The sequence below is a fragment of the Pecten maximus genome, chromosome 10 (assembly GCF_902652985.1).
Source record: "Pecten maximus chromosome 10, xPecMax1.1, whole genome shotgun sequence".
In the NCBI taxonomy this organism is placed as follows: Eukaryota; Metazoa; Mollusca; class Bivalvia; order Pectinida; family Pectinidae; genus Pecten; species Pecten maximus.
This window is the reverse complement of record NC_047024.1, coordinates 33,048,708-33,067,812: the sequence shown is the minus strand read 5'-3', so window position 1 is coordinate 33,067,812 and position 19,105 is coordinate 33,048,708. Positions and strand designations below refer to the sequence as shown.

General features: G+C 35.1%; 2 protein-coding genes across 2 annotated transcripts in view; one reads left to right on the top strand and one right to left on the bottom strand.

Moving 5' to 3' along the window:
• Nucleotides 1-2,901: 2,901 nt before the first annotated feature.
• On the bottom strand, nt 2,902-15,318 carry LOC117335487 (low molecular weight phosphotyrosine protein phosphatase-like). The gene is made up of 6 exons (XM_033895519.1): nt 15,147-15,318; nt 13,428-13,501; nt 11,984-12,100; nt 8,422-8,483; nt 5,904-6,006; nt 2,902-5,426 (listed from the first exon to the last, which is right to left on the bottom strand). The coding sequence occupies exons 1-6, from the start codon at nt 15,211-15,213 to the stop codon at nt 5,334-5,336; spliced, it is 516 nt and encodes a 171-aa protein (XP_033751410.1). The 5' UTR covers nt 15,214-15,318; the 3' UTR covers nt 2,902-5,333.
• A 315-nt stretch (nt 15,319-15,633) lies between these two features.
• Nucleotides 15,634-19,105, top strand: part of LOC117335706 (Rieske domain-containing protein-like) — a 10,359-nt gene continuing 6,887 nt past the window's right edge. The window contains exons 1-2 of the mRNA XM_033895875.1: nt 15,634-15,781; nt 18,415-18,600. Coding sequence (XP_033751766.1) covers nt 15,727-15,781; nt 18,415-18,600 — 241 coding nt within the window. The 5' untranslated portion in view covers nt 15,634-15,726. The remainder of the gene's footprint in view (nt 15,782-18,414; nt 18,601-19,105) is intronic.

Below are 19,105 nucleotides of genomic sequence, written 5' to 3'. Positions count from 1 at the left end.
AATGGTAGACAAGGAACCACATGTTAGCGGCAGTATACTGACATTCAAACGTATTATGATGGTTGGACAAAATACGGTTCTGTCATTATTTCTGGAGTAGTTAGGATGGTCGCATCTGGATCAAATGTGGTGTGTATCTCGAGCGGGGAATGGGGAACATGGAAATGTGCTCCTTTTGGTAATTTTAAATTTAATCGTGTAAAAAGACCCACAATGTCAGTGGCAGCATTGTTACATTTCTAACGTAATGGTGCTTGGTCAAAAGGCGGTTCTCTCATCATTGTAAGAGTACTTGGGATGGCCGAATCTTGATCAAATTCGGTTTGTACGTCCAGTGAAATGTGGGAAACACGGAAATGTGCTCCTTTTGGAGAAATGTTTAATGGTGTACAAAGTACCACAATGTCCGTGACAGCATTGTTACATTCTAACGAAATGGTGCCGAGTCAAAAGGGGGTTCTGTTACCATATCTTTATTATTTAGAAAGTTCGGATCTTGGTCAGAATTGATTTGTACGTCGAGAAGAATGAGGGGAACATAGAAATCCGCTCATTTTGTTAACTGTTTTAATGGGAGACAGGGAACCAAATGTCAGCGGCAGTATACTGACATTCAAACGAATCATAATGGTTGGTCAAAATGCGGATCTGTCAGCATTTCTAGAGTAATTAGGATGGTCGATCTTGATCAAATTCGGTGTGTACCTTGAGTGGAATGTAAGAAACATAGAAATGCGCTCCTTTTAGAGACAATTTTAATGATATACAAAGAACCAAAATGACTGTCCATGGCAGCATTTTTACATTCTAACGAAATGGTGCTTGGTCAAAAGCCGGTTCGGTCATCATATCTATACTACATAGAAAGTTCTGATCTTGGTCAAAATTGGTGTGGTCATTGAGAAGAATGAGGTGAACATGGAAATGTGCTCATTTTGTTAACTGTTTTAATGGTGTACAAAGAACCACGTGTCCGCGGCAGCATACTGACATTCCAACGAATTGATGGTTGTTCAAAATGCAGTTCTTTCACCATTGTTAGAGTTATAAGGATGGTCGGATCTTCATCAAATTTCGTGTGTTCTCTGAGTGGAATGTAAGAAACAAGGAAATGCGCTCCTTTTGGTAACACATTTAATTCTGTGCAAAGAGCCACGTGTCCGCGGCAGGGGACATTGTTACATTCTAATAAAATGGTGCTGGGTCAAAAGGCGGTTCTATCACCATTGTTAGAGTAAGATAGTTGGACCTTGATCAAATTTGGTGTGTATCTCGAGCGGGATGTGGAGAACACGGAAATGTACTCCTTTTGTTAACCGTTTTAATGGTAGATAAGGAATCACATGGCTCAGCGGCTGCATACTGACATTCTTACGAAATGGTGCTGGGTCAAAATGCGGTTCGGTCACCTTTTCTAGAGTACTTAGGATGGTCGGATCTTGATCAAATGTGGTGTGTATGAAGAAGTTGGGTGTTGGGAACATGCAATTGTGCTCCTTCCGGCAACCATTTTAATGATGGACAAGAGACCATGTGTTGGCGGCAGCATTACTATATTCTTACAGAATGTTGCTCGGTGAAAATGCAGTTTTGTCATCATTTTTAGTGTACTAGTAGAACGGTCGAATAAGATTTTGTATGAACTTCGAGTGGGATGTGAGAAACATGGAAATGTGCTCATTCCGGTAACCATTTCAATGGTGGACTCGGAACCGCGGAAGCATTTTTTCATTCTTACTGATATGTCCTCGGTCAAATGGCGGTTCTATCTTCATTGCTAGAGCACTAACGACCAGGTCTAAAGACGTTCTGTTATCATTTCAAGAGTACTTAGGACGGTTGAGCCTTCATCAGAATTGTTGTGCACATCCAGTGGGATAAGAGGAACACGGAAAAGTGCTTATTCCGTAACAGTTTTGATTGTGGACAAGGCACCAACTATCCGCGACATTGTTCTTACAATTTTACGGAATAATGCTGGTCAAAATGCAGATCTGTCATCGTTGATAGGTGTTTCATGTCTGTACTCCATTATTCTAAGATGGGGTTCTGTACAGGCAGTATAGAGGCACTCGACATCACAGACAGCCAACAACGTGTGTATAACAACAATGGCGATTTATTGACTGACTTGGAGCATGCGTATTAGATAACATACAATGTGGGTATGCCTAAATTAGGTCCCGATCAGAATTGGTGGGCACCTCGAGTGGGATGTGGGAAACACGGAAATGTGCTCATTCCAGTAACCATTCTAATGTTGGACAATGAACCACGTGTCCGCGGCAGCATTATTACATTCTTACCGAATATTGATTGGTCAAAAGGCGGTTCTTTCAATATTTCTAGAGTACTTAGGATGGTCGGTTCTTTGCTTTTATCATAATACAGGTCCATACTAAATGTCCTCCTTTTTGTAATGAGTTTGATTACCTTAACATGGACTTACTTGTAAGAGCTTTAACTTTGTTGATCTCCATTATGATTATAAAATCAATCTAATTCAATGATTTCCCATGTGTAAACTGCCTTCTTATTAGATATTTCTGTTGCAATTTTGTGCCGGTTAAAACTGACTGGACAATCAAGCTCAAGACTAGATACGGCATGCATAGATAGGGTTCATATTGAATATATGTAAGGTTTCAAGAGATTTAGCAGGAAAAAACTTTGTATGTCAAAATTCCCAATAGTCGCTAGATCGCGCTAGTGTTCGTCGTGAATATCTTACACATTTACCTTCAATACAAACAAAAGTAATTTGTATCAGTATTTCAGTTTTCCATGCACAAACAAAGAATATTTATGCAGGAATTGCACAAGATATTTGGCCGTATTGTCTGAAGATTCTGCCGTATGGCTAAAGACCCTTTCCCACAAACAATTGAAAAATGTACTATACACATGTACAATAAAGCATTTATTACAATTTGGACGTGTAATGTAGTATGATAGAATGTAGAATGGCGTGAAACTATGAAATAATATGAAACCCAAAACATGTAAAAACTAGAAAATACCAACAAATATTAATCATATTTATATTATAAACAATGTGGAAGGAATATGTAGAACATACCAATATTTGATAAAAAAACGTGCTTAAAACATAAAAATATATATGTCAACCTAAAGCAAAATATTATTATATGAAAATAAATATCCTGTAGAACATGTTTTAGAACAAATCATACTTTGAATCAGTTTACTATAAAAGGCATAATTAGTTTGATCACCTAGTTGAACTGTATATCCAATTTAACTGGGTATTAAAAATACTCCGTATTTGTCATGTACAGTTAATGCTTTCACTATACTCTGCATTTAAGCATTGATGTCATTTTTTTTTTAGTTTCATCGGGGTATGAAACACATTTTGTTTGCAAACTGTATGAATCCGCGTAGTATTAAAAAATTTGAAAACTCTCAAATCTCTCAATTCTATAAAACATATATTGACATGTTTTTCTTCAGATAATTCTGTCACATTATATAATTATTGTGATGCAATAATTTAGTAATCCGTCCTGATAAAGGAGTAAACTGCCTCCAGATTTGACAATTTACTTGTCTGTACTATTGCTCTTTGGTCATTGATCATATAGGGTATACATTGTACAAATATGTAATATACCTGTTTACATGGCATAACATGCATTGTATATATATTGTATACATGGTATAATTTGTATATACATGTATATTGTATAAAGTATTTATTGGGGCAAAGAAGTAATTCCAACAGTATTGACAATGTAAAGGTTATATTTTCAAGGCAGCTGCTCCTTTATCAAGACACAAATATTGTACACATTGTATAGATCTATTGTTGTCCTAAGTAATATTCATATACATATAAATATTGTATACATTTTAAATATTGTATACATTTTATATATTGTATACATTGTATGTAGCATACATGTTTATATTGTATACATTGTACATAACATACCTCTTTACATTAAAATTGTCTACATTGTGTTCACAGGAACGTACAACTGATTAATGATGTACTGCAATGAGGAAAATAATCACAATTATGAAATTACACAAATTCAAATATCTAAATCACATTACAGCATTACTATAATTTAGTCACAAAAAAAATCAAGAATTGTTCTTGGTGACATATACAAATATATATATAAACATGCCTATCATCAAAACAAAACATCTAAAATTAAAACAGTTTAGACATGTATTGTAATATTATCAACTCTCCTCCTTTACACTTTGTATTCTGTGGTATCCCTGAGTAATTTCTTTGCGTATGAAAGCTATTGCATTATAAACCTGAAGCCTTTCCTACTAAAACGAATGATATGGGAATAAATCCCACTTATAAATTTGTTTTAATCCAATTCTACAATTAACTAATACAACTGTAAGTAAGAGTTCAATCTACTTCACAACTATATGTTTTGTATTTCAAAACAAAGACTTTTGAAAATACACAAATGTATTTGAAGTTTGATGTTCCTGAAAATATCAACTAAATACACACCTGACAAGAAACGAGTATTTTTGTGAAAACTTATAAGGTTTTTTCTTTAATTAACTCTTTAGTGGTCAAGCAACTCTAAGTAAGACAAATAGCAAATCCCACTTGAAACTCTTCTTTGTGTCATCTGATTCTCGACAGAATGCTTAGACGATATACTGCAGATGAATCTAATTTTTTGAACCAAACTTTTGGAGATTTAAAAAAGATACAGGATTCCATTATTGTTCAGAAAATGCAATACCAAAATAATAAAGAGTTACTGTACAAAATATCTAAGCTGTAAGCTATATGTATGTAGAGTTGTAACAATAAAAACAAAATATCAATATTGCACACCGACTCCTTTTCAATACAGCTCTTACTAAAATGGACAAGAATCATCACAAAATGCTTTGTTTAATTTAAATGTGTGTAAAATGTAACGTACAGCTAGCTACATGTAGTCGCTTACTTGTGTGAACAAAAGTATGTCTCCCCTTACATAGTATTCACGATTTTACATCCAATTGACCTTTGACCTTAAAATGAAGTCACAATGACCTAATTATAGTTCATTTCAGAGAGCCTGTTGGGTGATGCATATAATGTATATGTTTTAACTTCCAACAAAATATGTTTAACTTTTCAAAAATGATGTCCTGAACAATATTGTAATAAATTATTAGAATAATGACGTCGACAACAACAACAATAGCAACAACCATTAGAAAGGTAAGACATATTAAACAGAAAACTAATTTCAAGGTTATTCCACCTTTTTACCAAATTTCAAGGATAAATATATATTTTTGATTCATCCAAATTCAAGGACAAATTTTCTTTATCGTCATACAGCAGTTCTTTGAGGGTTGCTTTTTAGGAATCCTAGACAACCAGCATAGCATCTTGCGTACACTTTTTGGAATATTGTTTTGCTACTCTGGAAAAAATAAAAATGCAAAAATTGAGTTTGAATTGAAAATACTTCACACTATAAGCTGGTATATTGTCAGGTCATGATCTAGCCCAATTTCAACAGGAATCAATTTGATTAAAATCATCTGGAATATGGCTTTTTCTTATTTGCATGATACATAGTAAACAAGGCCTTAATAGCCTATTCTGATTCTGTCAAAATTCCTCAATTCAAAATAATTTATACTACTGATGCTTATCCATTCAGAATGAATATATTTTGTATTTCATACCTGCAATTTATCAGAAAATGAAAATAATTTGTGAGTATCAAATTAATTTTCAAATACATCACCAATTAAAAACTTCAGAAAATTCTCACATCAGAACCTAACATTCAGTGGCAGAAATCCAGATTACCAAAGACTTCCAATCATGGTGGCCATTCTTTTGGAGGAAGAACACCCAGAAAAGGACTTTATTACTTGAGAGTAATACTTACACAAAAAGGATCATGGATCACTGGATCCTCAGCTGACTCATCAAAACTTCCCAGTAGGCCAATGTAGGCTTTAGAGTCTACAGGTTTTATAGACAGCAAGTCACTGAAACAAAGGAAAAAATTTGCATATATTGTAAAACAATGTTCAAGACATAAAGAAATGGAAAACAATGGCAGAAACATATACAGAATGGAAAACAATGGAGGAAAATTATATAAAACAGGAAACAATGGAGGAAAATTATATAAAACAGGAAACAATGGAGGTAAATTATATAGAATGGGAAACAATGGAGGAAAATTATATAAAACAGGAAAAAATGGAGGAAAATTATATAAAACAGGAAACAATGGAGGAAAATTACATAGAATGGGAAACAATGGAGGAAAATTATATAAAACAGGAAAAAATGGAGGAAAATTATATAAAACAGGAAACAATGGAGGAAAATGATATAAAACAGGAAACAATGGAGGAAAATTATATAGAATGGGAAACAATGGAGGAAAATTATATAAAACAGGAAAAAATGGAGGAAAATTATATAAAACAGGAAACAATGGAGGAAAATTATACAGAATGGGAAACAATGGAGGAAAGTTATATAAAACAGGAAACAATGGAGGAAAATTATATAAAACAGGAAACAATGTAGGAAAACTATATAAAACAGGAAACAATGGAGGAAAATTATATAAAACAGGAAACAATGGAGGAAAATTATATAGAATTGGAAACAATGGAGGAAAATTATATAAAACAGGAAACAATGGAGGAAAATTATATAGAATGGGAAACAATGGAGTAAAATTATATAAAACATGAAACAATGGAGGAAAATTATATAAAACAGGAAACAATGGAGGAAAATTATATAAAACAGGAAACAATGGAGGAAAATTATATAGAATGGGAAACAATGGAGGAAAATTATATAAAACAGGAAACAATGGAGGAAAATTATATAGAATGGGAAACAATGGAGGAAAATTATATAAAACGGGAAACAATGGAGGAAAATCGAGGAAAATTATATAAAACAGGAAACAATGGAGGAAAATTATATAGAATGGGAAACAATGGAGGAAAATTATATAAAACAGGAAACAATGGAGGAAAATTATATAAAACAGGAAACAATGGAGGAAAATTTGAGGAAAATTTAATTAAACAGGAAACAATGGAGGAAAATTATATAAAACGGGAAACAATGGAGGAAAATTATATAAAACGGGAAACAATGGAGGAAAATTATATAAAACGGGAAACAATGGAGGAAAATTATATAAAACGGGAAACAATGGAGGTAAATTATATAAAACGGGAAACAATGGAGGAAAATTATATAAAACGGGAAACAACGGAGGAAAATTATATAAAACGGGAAACAACGGAGGAAAATTATATAAAACGGGAAACAATGGAGGAAAATTATATAGAATGGGAAACAATGGAGGAAAATTATATAAAACAGGAAACAATGGAGGAAAATTATATAAAACACGAAACAATGGAGGAAAACTATATAAAACAGGAAACAATGGAGGAAAATTATATAGAATGGGAAACAAAGGAGGAAATTGATTCACATAAAATGTGAAACAATAATATCAAAAGCTTATATAAAATGAGAAACGAAGGAGAATTTGTTTATGCTGAAATGTTGATGTGGAAATATGAATGCATAAAGTTCAGTCAGCTTGTGTTATGCAAGGTAATATATACATGCTTTACGGAAGAACAATGTATTTGTACCTCTAAACAGGGCAAGAGTTCAAGGGGCAGATCCAGAGTCTCCACTAATTCCAAGACATTCCGGGAGAAACCGTCGGCCACCAAAGAAATGCCAATTGTAACAGTGTGCGTGATTAATTAAATTTAAATCACTGCCTCTGCTAGGGACCTCTGGCTTACTATAAGTCTTACGCTCAACCGATCGAGCTAAAGAGAAGATCTTTCTAGCCGAGCAGTATATTGCAGCTAGTATTTTACCAGGGTTACATACTCTCCCTCCAGGAAAGAACTCGTCCTCGAGTTTCAAGAGGTAACAGCGATGCTTGTGCAGCAAGGCATGAGTATTTTCCGCGAGTCCCTACATGGGCACCAATGTAACAGAGCATATGATTAATCAAATTTAAATCACTGCTTCTGAAAGGGATCAAATCCAGGACCTCTGGCTTACCAATCTTACGCTCAACCAATCGAGCTAAAGAGAAGATCTCTCTAGCCGAGCAGTATATTGCAGCTAGTATCTACCAGGGTTACATAAACAAGACTAATTGCTGTAGACTTCAACCATCAATGCATTGGATCATAGCTCTAATCATGAATTTGTCAGATTAAAGTATATGTCTTTAGAGCATTTACTGTAAAGCGATATAAAAATAATTTTGTTGTAGTACTTGTATAGGAACTTGTGGAGATAAATTAGCACAAAGAAAATGTTTTGAAATATATCCTGCATTATCAACTAGCTCATTTATCAACAAATGATGGAGATAACCATATTATACTGACCTTATATTATAGTCATCCATACCCAGTATGTAGTCAAACTGGAAGAAATCGTTCCTAGTAATCTGTCAAAAAAGGTGAAAGAAAATTAAATGTGAATACATGTATATTTTTGATAATGTTAGAAAAACACTTTATTTTATTATTTCAGGAACTTAAACAAGAGAACAAAAGAAGTAAGCATTGAAATGCATAATTATTTATCTAATTTTGTAGATTAATAAGCAGATCGCTTAAGTTATTGTAGAGTTAATTGTGCCATAAATATTGTCATTTACAAGTAACATAGTACTACAATTGAATATTGGATTTAATAAAAATGAATTTAGAGTTATCCAGCATCAAAGGCTATGACAGCCATATGTGCACAAATAAAAGCGAAAAATATTTCAAAGTCTCAATTTTCATTGGGGGAACTTACCCATATGGAACTATGTACCAATACTTATGATATATACTGAAAATTGTGTGCCCTTTTATAAATTAATATGTATACCTTAATTGTATATAACTGCACTGTTAGATCAAGCAACTAGAAATGTTGGTGTAACATGAATGTTCCCTCACCCTCTTTAGTTTATTTCAATCCCCACAAGTAACTGCAGGATGCACCTGTATCTTGAAGAAACTTTGGTAATTACAGGGGCATGGGTACTCATGCAGGATTGTATAACTGGTTTGTCAATTTTTTATTGTAATATTTCATGCAGAAATTTTGATAGACCTGCAGATATCAAAAATATACAGACCTTAATTGAAATTCCTTGTCAAGACTCTTTCAAAAGCAACATAAAATCACTAGGTCTGTCATTATTTCAGAATCAACCAACTCTGGTTCCAACCAGTGAGATAAACAACAAGAGATCCCAGAGGGATCTTGGCGCCCACCAATGAATGATCTTTATAGGTTCCATGTCAGATTGATCTTTTCTATACTTTTCCCTTCCTCTAAGTCTTACTAATAGCCCTCTGGTACTTTTCAAACAAAGGGAACCTATATAACAAATTTAAGATTTAGCGATAATGGCTGTCTGTCGGCCATGTTGTTTTCAGATTGGTCCAAAAATGCAATACCAGGAACCAAGGGGAACCTACATATGAAATTTGAGGAAGATCCTTTCAGCAATTTCTGAGAAATAGCGATAACAAACTTCAATAGTCAAAATCAAAGATGGCTGCCTCTCAGCCATGTTGTTTTCTGATCGGTCCCAAAATGCAATATGCATAATAAGAAACCAAGAGGAAACTACAAATGAAATTTGAGAAAGATCCCTTCAGTATTTTCTGAGAAATAGCGATAACAAACTTCAATTGTCAAAATCCAAGATGGCTGCCTGTCGGCCATGTTGTTTTCCGATTGGTCTCAAAATGAAATATGCATAACCAGGCACCGAGGGGGAACCTACATATGAAATTTGAGAATGATCCCTTCATTACTTTCTGAGAAATAGCGATAACAAACTTCAATTGTCAAAATCCAAGATGGCTGCCTGTCGGCCATGTTGTTTTCTGATTGGTCTCAAAATGCAATATACATAACTAGGCACCAAGAGGAACCTACAGATGAAATTTGAGAAAGATCCCTTCAGTACTTTCTGAGAAATAGCGATAACAAACTTCAATTGTCAAAATCCAAGATGGCTGCCTGTCGGCCATGTTGTTTTCCAATCGGTCTCAAAATGCAATATGCATAACTAAGCACCAAAAGAAACCTACATGTGAAATTTGAGAAAGATCCCTTCAGTGCTTTCTGAGAAAAGCGATAACAAACTTCAATTGTCAAAATCCATGATGGCTGCCTGTCGGCCATGTTGTTTTCCCATTAGTCTCAAAATGCAATATGCATCACTAGGCACCGAGGGGAACCTACATATGAAATTTGAGAATGATCCCTTCATTACTTTCGGAGAAATAGCGATAACAAACTTCAATTGTCAAAATCCAAGATGGCAGCCTGTCGGCCATGTTGTTTTCTGATTGGTCTCAAAATGCAATATGCATAACTAGGCACCAAGAGGAACCTACATATGAAATTTGAGAAAGATCCCTTCAGTATTTTCTGAGAAATAGCGATAACAAACTTCAATTGTCAAAATCCAAGATGGCTGCCTGTCGGCCATGTTGTTTTCCGATTGGTCTCAAAATGCAATATGCATAACTAGGCACCTAGGGAAACCTACATAGGAAATTTGAGAAAGATCCCTTCAATACTTTCTGAGAAATAGCGATAACAATTTTCAATTGTCAAAATCCAAGATGGCTGCCTGTCGGCCATGTTGTTTTCCGATTGGTCTCAAAATGCAATATGCATAACTGCACCTAGGGAAACCTACATAGGAAATTTGAGAAAGATCCCTTCAATACTTTCTGAGAAATAGCGATAACAAACTTCAATTGTCAAAATCCAAGATGGCTGCCTGTCGGCCATGTTGTTTTCCGATTGGTCTCAAAATGCAATATGCATAACTAGGCACCAAGAGGAACCTACATGTGAAATTTGAGAAAGATCCCTTTGGTGCTTTCTGAGAAATAGCGATAACAAACTTCACTCGTCAAGATCCAAGATGGCTGCCTGTCAGCCATGTTGTTTTCCGATCTGTCTCAAAATGCAATATGCATAACTAGGAACCAAGGGGAACCTATATATGAAATTTGAGAAAGATCCCTTCAGCACTTTCTGAGAAATAGCGATAACAAGAATTGTTTACGGACGGAGGAACGGAGGGACGGGCGGACGGACGGACGGAGGGACGGACGGACGACGGACCACGGACGCAGGACGATTTGAATAGCCCACCATCTGATGATGGTGGGCTAAAAATAGACCATGACACCAATCATGAAACTATTGGGAAACAATAGCTGCTTAAACTGAACCATAAACCTAACAGCTCATTCCATATTCCAATATATAATGTATACCTAACAGAAGGGCAAGTGGTCCTTGCGTTTCTGAAAGTGAAGTAGTTTTGGCCAATTTTAGATTGTCACAAATATAAGTTATAGTGTAGCACTGTGGTTTTTTTTTCTTTTTTTCTTTTTTGTTGACAGTATATATATACAGTATATATTAAACGTTAGCGATATTCAACCGGAATTGCCTTGTTGTGTCATTTCCGGAATTGCCTTGTTGTGTCATTTATGTTTACATATATATGTAGGCCTCAAAACTCTTGCTGAAAACTTTAATCTACAGGTATGTTGTAGTGGTGGACAAAGATGGTAAAACAGTATGTTCTTGATTATAAGTTCATGAAACATAGAAATATAATGTATACCTGTCTAGGTATGTGATCTGAGAACTGGCATAAGGTTTTGAATAAAGTACTTGTAAAAGAGAAAATTGTTATATATTTATCGTCAACACTAAATGAATAAATAGAATAAAAAGCAAGTTTTTAAGAGTTAATAAATTTCTAGATTTATCAAATGACAATGAGTTCTATATCTCCTGTGATACCGTTAATACAATTATCTGGAAGGTTCTAGCCTGAGTTAGGCTTATTACTTGTCAAAAAATGACTTAAATGAACCTGGATCCTCCAGTAATTCTAAGTAAACTTACATGTCGTGCTACATGATGAAAAGGGTCAACATTGTTTTCCTTCAATACAGCAAGAGTTCTCTTGTCAACTGGATTGCCCACTTGCCAGTCCATTATTGCAGCACTGTCTACATGATACTGGTTAACCAAGAAAATAAAGCAGAAATAACTCTGATTGATTGAGGCACATTTGATATTGAGATTTAAGGGTCATCTATATAGCAGAATAGTGTTGAATTTCAAACACGAATAAATACCTTAAGATTTGCACAAAAAATGCCATGTAATATACCAAAATGTTTGTTTGGACATGTACCCTCTCACAATCACCAATAATATGCTATAGATGCTACCAGTTTCTTCTGTAGAGTAACTTTGTGGTAAGATTTGGCATGGAATAATTTTAAGTCACGCAAATGATCAAACCTGAAAAATAGCCATGCTGTTCTGTTCACAAGTGTCTATAGCACAGAGTAGGAGCATTTGTTTGACCGGATTTTACGGTTGAACATTTTTTCATAAAAGCAGTCTTCTTGCCACTTCAAGAATACTTTATATTGTCTAATAAGAGCATTTTTGATGTTTTAAATACCTCCTTATATGCCATATTTGTGTGATATCATTCACGACCGCCATTTGCAATTCAAGGTCAAAATAAAAACAGCGTTTATACATATAATAACGTCAAAGCTGGTCAAACCAATGCTCCTATTTTGTGCTTTAGACACTTGTGAGCAAAACGCCATGGCAAGTTTGTGTAATATATGGGATACAAATGAGTTAATTTATCCCCCTGAAACATGCATTTTTCTTACGTTTTGTTGAAATTTACAAACAGCTTAACAAATTACATGTCAACATTAAGTCCCACGGTTTGCCATGATACATACTAAAAGTTCATCATGTTACTTCTGTGACATTGCACCATAATAGGGATTTATAGGCCTGTGAAATATCAATGTTTTGACTGGATTTGCTGTTTAGATGCCCCTTAATATGTAGTGTAGCTGAGTAGATAAATGGTACCAGGTATGTAGTTCGAATTCAGTGAATTTGAAATAAACTAATGGATACATTTATGCACATCACTGTTTCCCTGACTCAAAAAAATACCTTGATATTCATTGCCACCAGACTTTGATGATGAATACCTTGTTTAAAAATTATGGTCAGCCTAGAAGAAAAATTATCAGAGCAATTGAGAAAATAGTGAATCCAAGTGTCTATACTAAGATACTGAACTGCATCAAGGACTAAAGTCTGTGATGGCATAGGAGAATATATACTGTTTAGATACATGTAAAATGGACGGCTTAATTAATCAAACATCTCAAGATTTTCTGTTAGATCATTTTTTAACTGCATATGACCATGAGTAAGTTATACATACATCATGTATGTCCTGGACAACAAATATGTGTCCACAACATTTATAGATATATAGAAGGATATCCTTTTAAGTTACCTTCGCTGTAAGTCCCTTTTTATTCAAAAGATGTCGCAGAATTCCCTCAGCCATTGTTGATCTGCATGTGTTGCCTACAAACAAAAAAGAGGACCCATGATCCTAACAGTCATCTGACTTTAAAATCCCAAGTACTATTGTAGTACCCTATATACATAATACATACTCAGTACTAATACTTAGAACAAGTGTGCAAAGATGTATGTTGGTCATGGCAGCCATCTTGGATTTCTCACCAACCTAACAAATATAACACATGGCCAGGACCATCTCAGGAGCATTCTGATCTGAATCCCACTGGTGGAACTTGAGAAGAAGTTTGAATTTTTCTTTTTTCAAGATGGCAGTCATGGTGGCCATATTGGATTTCAAACCTGCCCGTAAAATAACTAACATTTGAGGAAACTTTGAGTTGATTCCCTCTGGTGGAACATGAGAAGTTTGGAATGTTTTTTTCAAGGTGGTGGTGATATTGGATTTCGAACCAACTTAAAAAATAACAACAATTTGTCAAGACAAAAAATATATCAGGACATTAAGTTTGCGCTGAGTTCAATGTGAGAATTTTATGGCAAGGCACAGAAGACAACAACAGATGAAAATGTGATGACCCATTGGGTCTGCAATATGATGACCTAAATATATATCTGACAGATAGATGTCTGTTATAACCATGGTATTAATACTAGCCGCAATATACCGCTCGGCTAGAGAGATCTTCTATTAAGCTTGATCAGGTAAAACAAGTAAGCCAGAGGTCCCAGTTCAATCCCTAGCGGAGGCACAATCTAATTAAAATCTAGATGGTCTTTCTCACTACGTTATATGAACATCTAACAACATCCCATAGGGGGTCACGTTCTGATGACCTTTGAGATGTGTGTATTTCACTTTCAGGGCGAATTGTCAATTTTTTGATGTCATCGAAGTAAACCATTTCGTTACAGCATGCATCTGAAGCAAACCGTTTCGGCATAGCATGTACAATATATATGCTTGTGGGACGAAATGACTTGAAACAAATTGACAGATTTATGCACTCTAGTCATACTAATTCGGACATAAAACATTCATTTCCAAGATTCTTGAAGTAGTCATTTGATTGGCTAATCCAAAAGGTCATCCCGACGTGACCCCTATTGGGATGTTGTTAGATGTTCATGCAACGTAGTGAGAATGACCATCTAGATTTTAATTAGATTGGCGGAGGCAGTGATTTAAATTCAATTAATCATGCGCTCTGTTACATTGGCGCCTACGTAGGGACTCGGGAATGATACTCATTGCTGCTTGTGAAAGCATCGCTGTTACCCCTTGAAACTCGAGGACAAGTTCTTTCCTGGAGGGGGAGTATGTAACCCTGCAATGGTATTAATACTAGCCGCAATATACCGCTCGGTTAGAGAGATCTTCTCTTTAGATCGATAGGTTGAGTTGTGAGACTAGTAAGCTAGAGGTCCTGGGTTCGATCCTTAGCGGAGGCAGTGATTTAAATTTAATTAATCATGCGCTCTTACACATGTACATGTATGTAAAAACATTTTTGAGCTTCATTTGTGATATCGCAAATGGAAATATGCAGCGCAGTTGATTTCATCACTGTATAAGTAAGCTGGAGTTAAGTTAAAAAAATATCAGGTTAGATCTTCATTACTTTAAAAGGCAAAAATTATATATAACCGACTAATATAATTTTCTACTTTCGCTTTCTCTTCTTACCCATGCAGACAAATAGCACACCGCATCGATCCCCTTTTTCATCCATTATTAACGACACTGATGACATTAACAGATCGAGTCTACCAGTAACAGTTAACGGTCTAATCTCTCGCGATCATGACGAATCATCTAACTTTCATACATTCCTACGTATTGCTCAATGTGGACATTAGATGACCCCGATCATAATTGCGATCAGATGAATGTTTGGAAATGTCACACGCGCTGTAAAGGGCTTTGCCGAGGATGTCCATATATTTTGCCATGAATCGCCGGAGTGCGTTGTAATCAAGCTATAATAGATAAATGATGTAAGAGTAAATTAGGTTATTACGATTTAAATTCGTAGATTAAAAAATACGAGAAATTTCTATACTGATAATATGGTCAATGTTTGTCCTATTTTACTATTTCTCTGTAGCTTTAGATGCTCTACTAGAGCACTCTATATTACAGTGCGTGCTCACTGTTAAGCGCTATCTGAGTAGCCTTGACCTCTCACCCAAGTTGTAAACAGAAAAATAGTGAAAATGGAAATTCTGTGTCTGCGAACAAGTTTTGATAATGTTCTAATTCAACGATGAAGATGACGGAAAATAAGCTTTTCTTTCCAGTAAAGGAGATTCAATATAAAGGTATCGTACTCACTGCGTAATAACAAAATTTGGAAAGATCTGTTGCATCCTTGTATAGAAACCAGACCAAATGCGAAACCATTTTCTTCTCAAGAACAAGTTCAACAACCTTTAATTGAACTCAATTCAATTTTATTTGGTAAAAAAGTACACTAAAGAACATAAAACGTTCACAAAAGATCAGTTGAGCATACATGTACAGGATTTCAACTATTTCAGTAAAGGAGCGCGAAGATGGTAGGTGTATTACAAGCAACATACACCTTTTATAAACGTAAAATTTTGAAATTTAGAACTGTTATGATCACTTGTTTACCAGTAGGCCTACATCCAAACAATCTCTTTCTTTACATGTTAAACCATGGCCAATGTTTAATTAATTTCTTTATGTGTTCAGGTTTCTGACTTTATGCATTTGGATATTTTGTTCCATAATGTTTAATTACCTCCCTGTATATATATCCTTTACACATGTATTCAATGATCCAGTGTCATGAATTATGTTCACACCTCCAGTTTCAATTTCCAGTTTTGGCTTGACCTGTCCATGGGGTGACCCCTTATTAGCCTAGGAATTTCATTGGTCAGTCCTATTGGGCGCCTTTTCTCTTGTTATTTCTTTGTAGCTTGCAATTGGGTCACTCCATTTTAGAATCCTGAGGTGTCAGGATGTACAGATATTTGGTCAGAAATCTTCAAAAAAACCCACCCACCATCCCTTGAAGAATGTTAGATTATCTTTATTAGTATTTGGTGCTATTTGTGCGAGAGTGAAAACTTGTATAGTATGTTTGATGTGCTTAATTAATATAGCAAATTTAATTTATTGATTGTCGGCCTTATAGGGCTTATATGTAAATTAAATTATTCTCATATTTGTAGCCCTTTCACCCTGTTCAGAATTTATGGCGATTTATCATGAATGGACTTTAATGTGACTCTATATTTCGATCTGGGGTGAAAGGGCTTTTTGTATTGTATTATTTAGTTTCATTAAATGCCCAAACTAAAATTTCTGTCTTGTCTTATATATAAGGGAGATAATTGGATATGTATACAAATACTGTAGAATATACAACATACGTGTATATATTATCGACTGAATTATAGCTATATAGGTTTTAATAAGCATAATATCACATCAAAAATGAAATTATGAATATGCTGCTTAATTTCATCTGAAATTAAAGTACAATATTAATTAAATGTATCAAATTGAAAATGTTCAAGTAACACTAATTGCTTTCAAATGTTTTATTATGTATATACTTTCATGTGATGAAAACAAAATTACTGGAATTAAACATGTCAAATGTATAACTGATAAATCAATACAAAATATAAAGTACCAAAAGATAAATGAAACTTGGCTTGAACGATTTAACTTGGGTAAAGGATTTATAAAGTAAATTTGTCTTTTAACTTAATTAGTTACAGTGTATAATTAACAAGAATAGATAGGTTGAAATATAACATCAAACTAAACTTCCAAAACCTTTTTGATAACTCTGTGAATATAACTGCTAGACAGCCTTATATATACAGTGCAGGTAAAAATAACAGGTAGCCTTGGGTACGTACTGCCCATTACCTGTATGGGGGTTTTGCTGTTAATCACCTCTTAGGGTGTAGTGCACTGCTATAGTTTACCTGTAGTTTAAATGTAGTACACTACTAGTGCGCTAGGTGTAAAGGTTAGCTTACACTCAACTGTAGCTCGAGTTTCCTCTGGCTCTGACACCATGTCTGGTGTGTAGTAGGAGTGGGAAAATGCACGGCCAGACCGGGGTTGGAACCATGGACCTCCGCGAACTGCCGGATGCCCTACCGATTGAGATACCTGGTCACTAACAATCAACCCGGTCCAGTTCTGATTCACTCTTTCCTCCCTTTTTAAGCCTTTGACCCTGAAGACTTCACAACTCATAACTCAGGTTCGGGTGTATCCCCTTGTCAAGTATTCACCTCTCTTGAAACAATGTTTGGTCACAGGCAGCAAAATGTAGTAGGAGTGGAAAAATGCACGGCCAGACCGAGGTTTGAACCCAGGACCTCCAAACACTAGCTGGATGCTCTACCAATTGAGCTGCATGGTCACCGACTATCCATCCCGTTCCAGTTCCGCTACATGTGTAGCTAGGCATGCGCAAAGCATGGGTTAGATAATAATTGATAGAGTTATCTAACCATATTGTATCTATAAAATATCCTAGCCTATACTTTTGCGCTCTAAAAATTAAGATAATGTTTAATGAAATAGAAATATTAAAAAATATGTTGTCCCAGGTCCAGAAAAGTCCATGAGCTTATTTCCACTGGGGTCCATATGTAGCCAAAGTTTCCTCTGGCCCTGACATCATGTCTGGTGTAGGCAGATATGGTGTCAGGGCCAGAGGAAACTTAGGCTAGGGTGCATGTTATAGACACATTGTTTTAGAATAAGAAATCTATAGTCTATATTGAATAAAAGGGTCAACTGACTGCCATTATAAACCCCACGTTTGTACACAATAACCTGTAATCATTATTTCATTTTCAATAAATACTGCAGCAGGTCAAGATTTGTGATCATCATATTGCATGTATTTGTAAATTGCATTATTTAAGTTAGGAAATAAACCTGACTGTTTCAGAACTGTTTGACTGGGCTGATCCTGGACAGAGATATAAGACATCTTCAGTATCAGTTCCTCAGAAGAATGGTCTCCTTCGACAGAACAGTCGCACAGGTACCTTGGTCGACTGCAACAAAATGAAAATTGCCTTGTTCAGACACGGAGAGCAGGTGTTTGCTGTAAATGAAAAATGCCCACATGCAGGTATTGATAAAAAATAAGATATATTTTAGTACTCTGCTTATCTACATAAGCCTGATCCCCATGGCATGTTGATTTCTTTGTTGGTGCTGAAATGTTTACACACTAAATATTTGCACTGTAAAATTGTATTTTCCTGCTTGACTTTAGGAATATTTTAGCATGGAATAGTTTTTTTTGTATTGGTCACCCAGTAGGTGGCACACATGTATTGTCATGACAGGCAAGTGCAGCTAGTGAGTTGGCAAATGCATATGTTCAGGGCAACACACTGGTCAAGACAGAGTTTGAAGGTCTGATTTATTTCTTTAATATAAATATTGTACAGGAAAGTCATTACTGTATATTTTCAGTGATGATGGAAAGCTTGTTTAAATGTTGTTAATTTTTTATAATTAAATGTCATTGGTGGTACAGGCAGTTGTGTTGTGAAGGGTGTTTGTTGTTTAATGCCACCTATGGGTGAGTCCTGAAAAGGAGCACCTTAAAAGGTTTGGTTAATAGAATA

Excerpts from the sequence above, each read along its gene's own strand:
- LOC117335487 (XM_033895519.1), bottom strand. The coding sequence starts at position 15,213 with ATGTCATCAGTGTCGTTAATAATGGATGAAAAAGGGGATCGATGCGGT. Across the intron at positions 6,007-8,421 it reads ATGGATGACTATAATATAAG|TGACTTGCTGTCTATAAAAC; the intron begins GTCAGTATAATA and ends CCTTTGTTTCAG. Across the intron at positions 5,427-5,903 it reads TGATCCATGATCCTTTTTGT|AGTAGCAAAACAATATTCCA; the intron begins GTAAGTATTACT and ends TATTTTTTCCAG.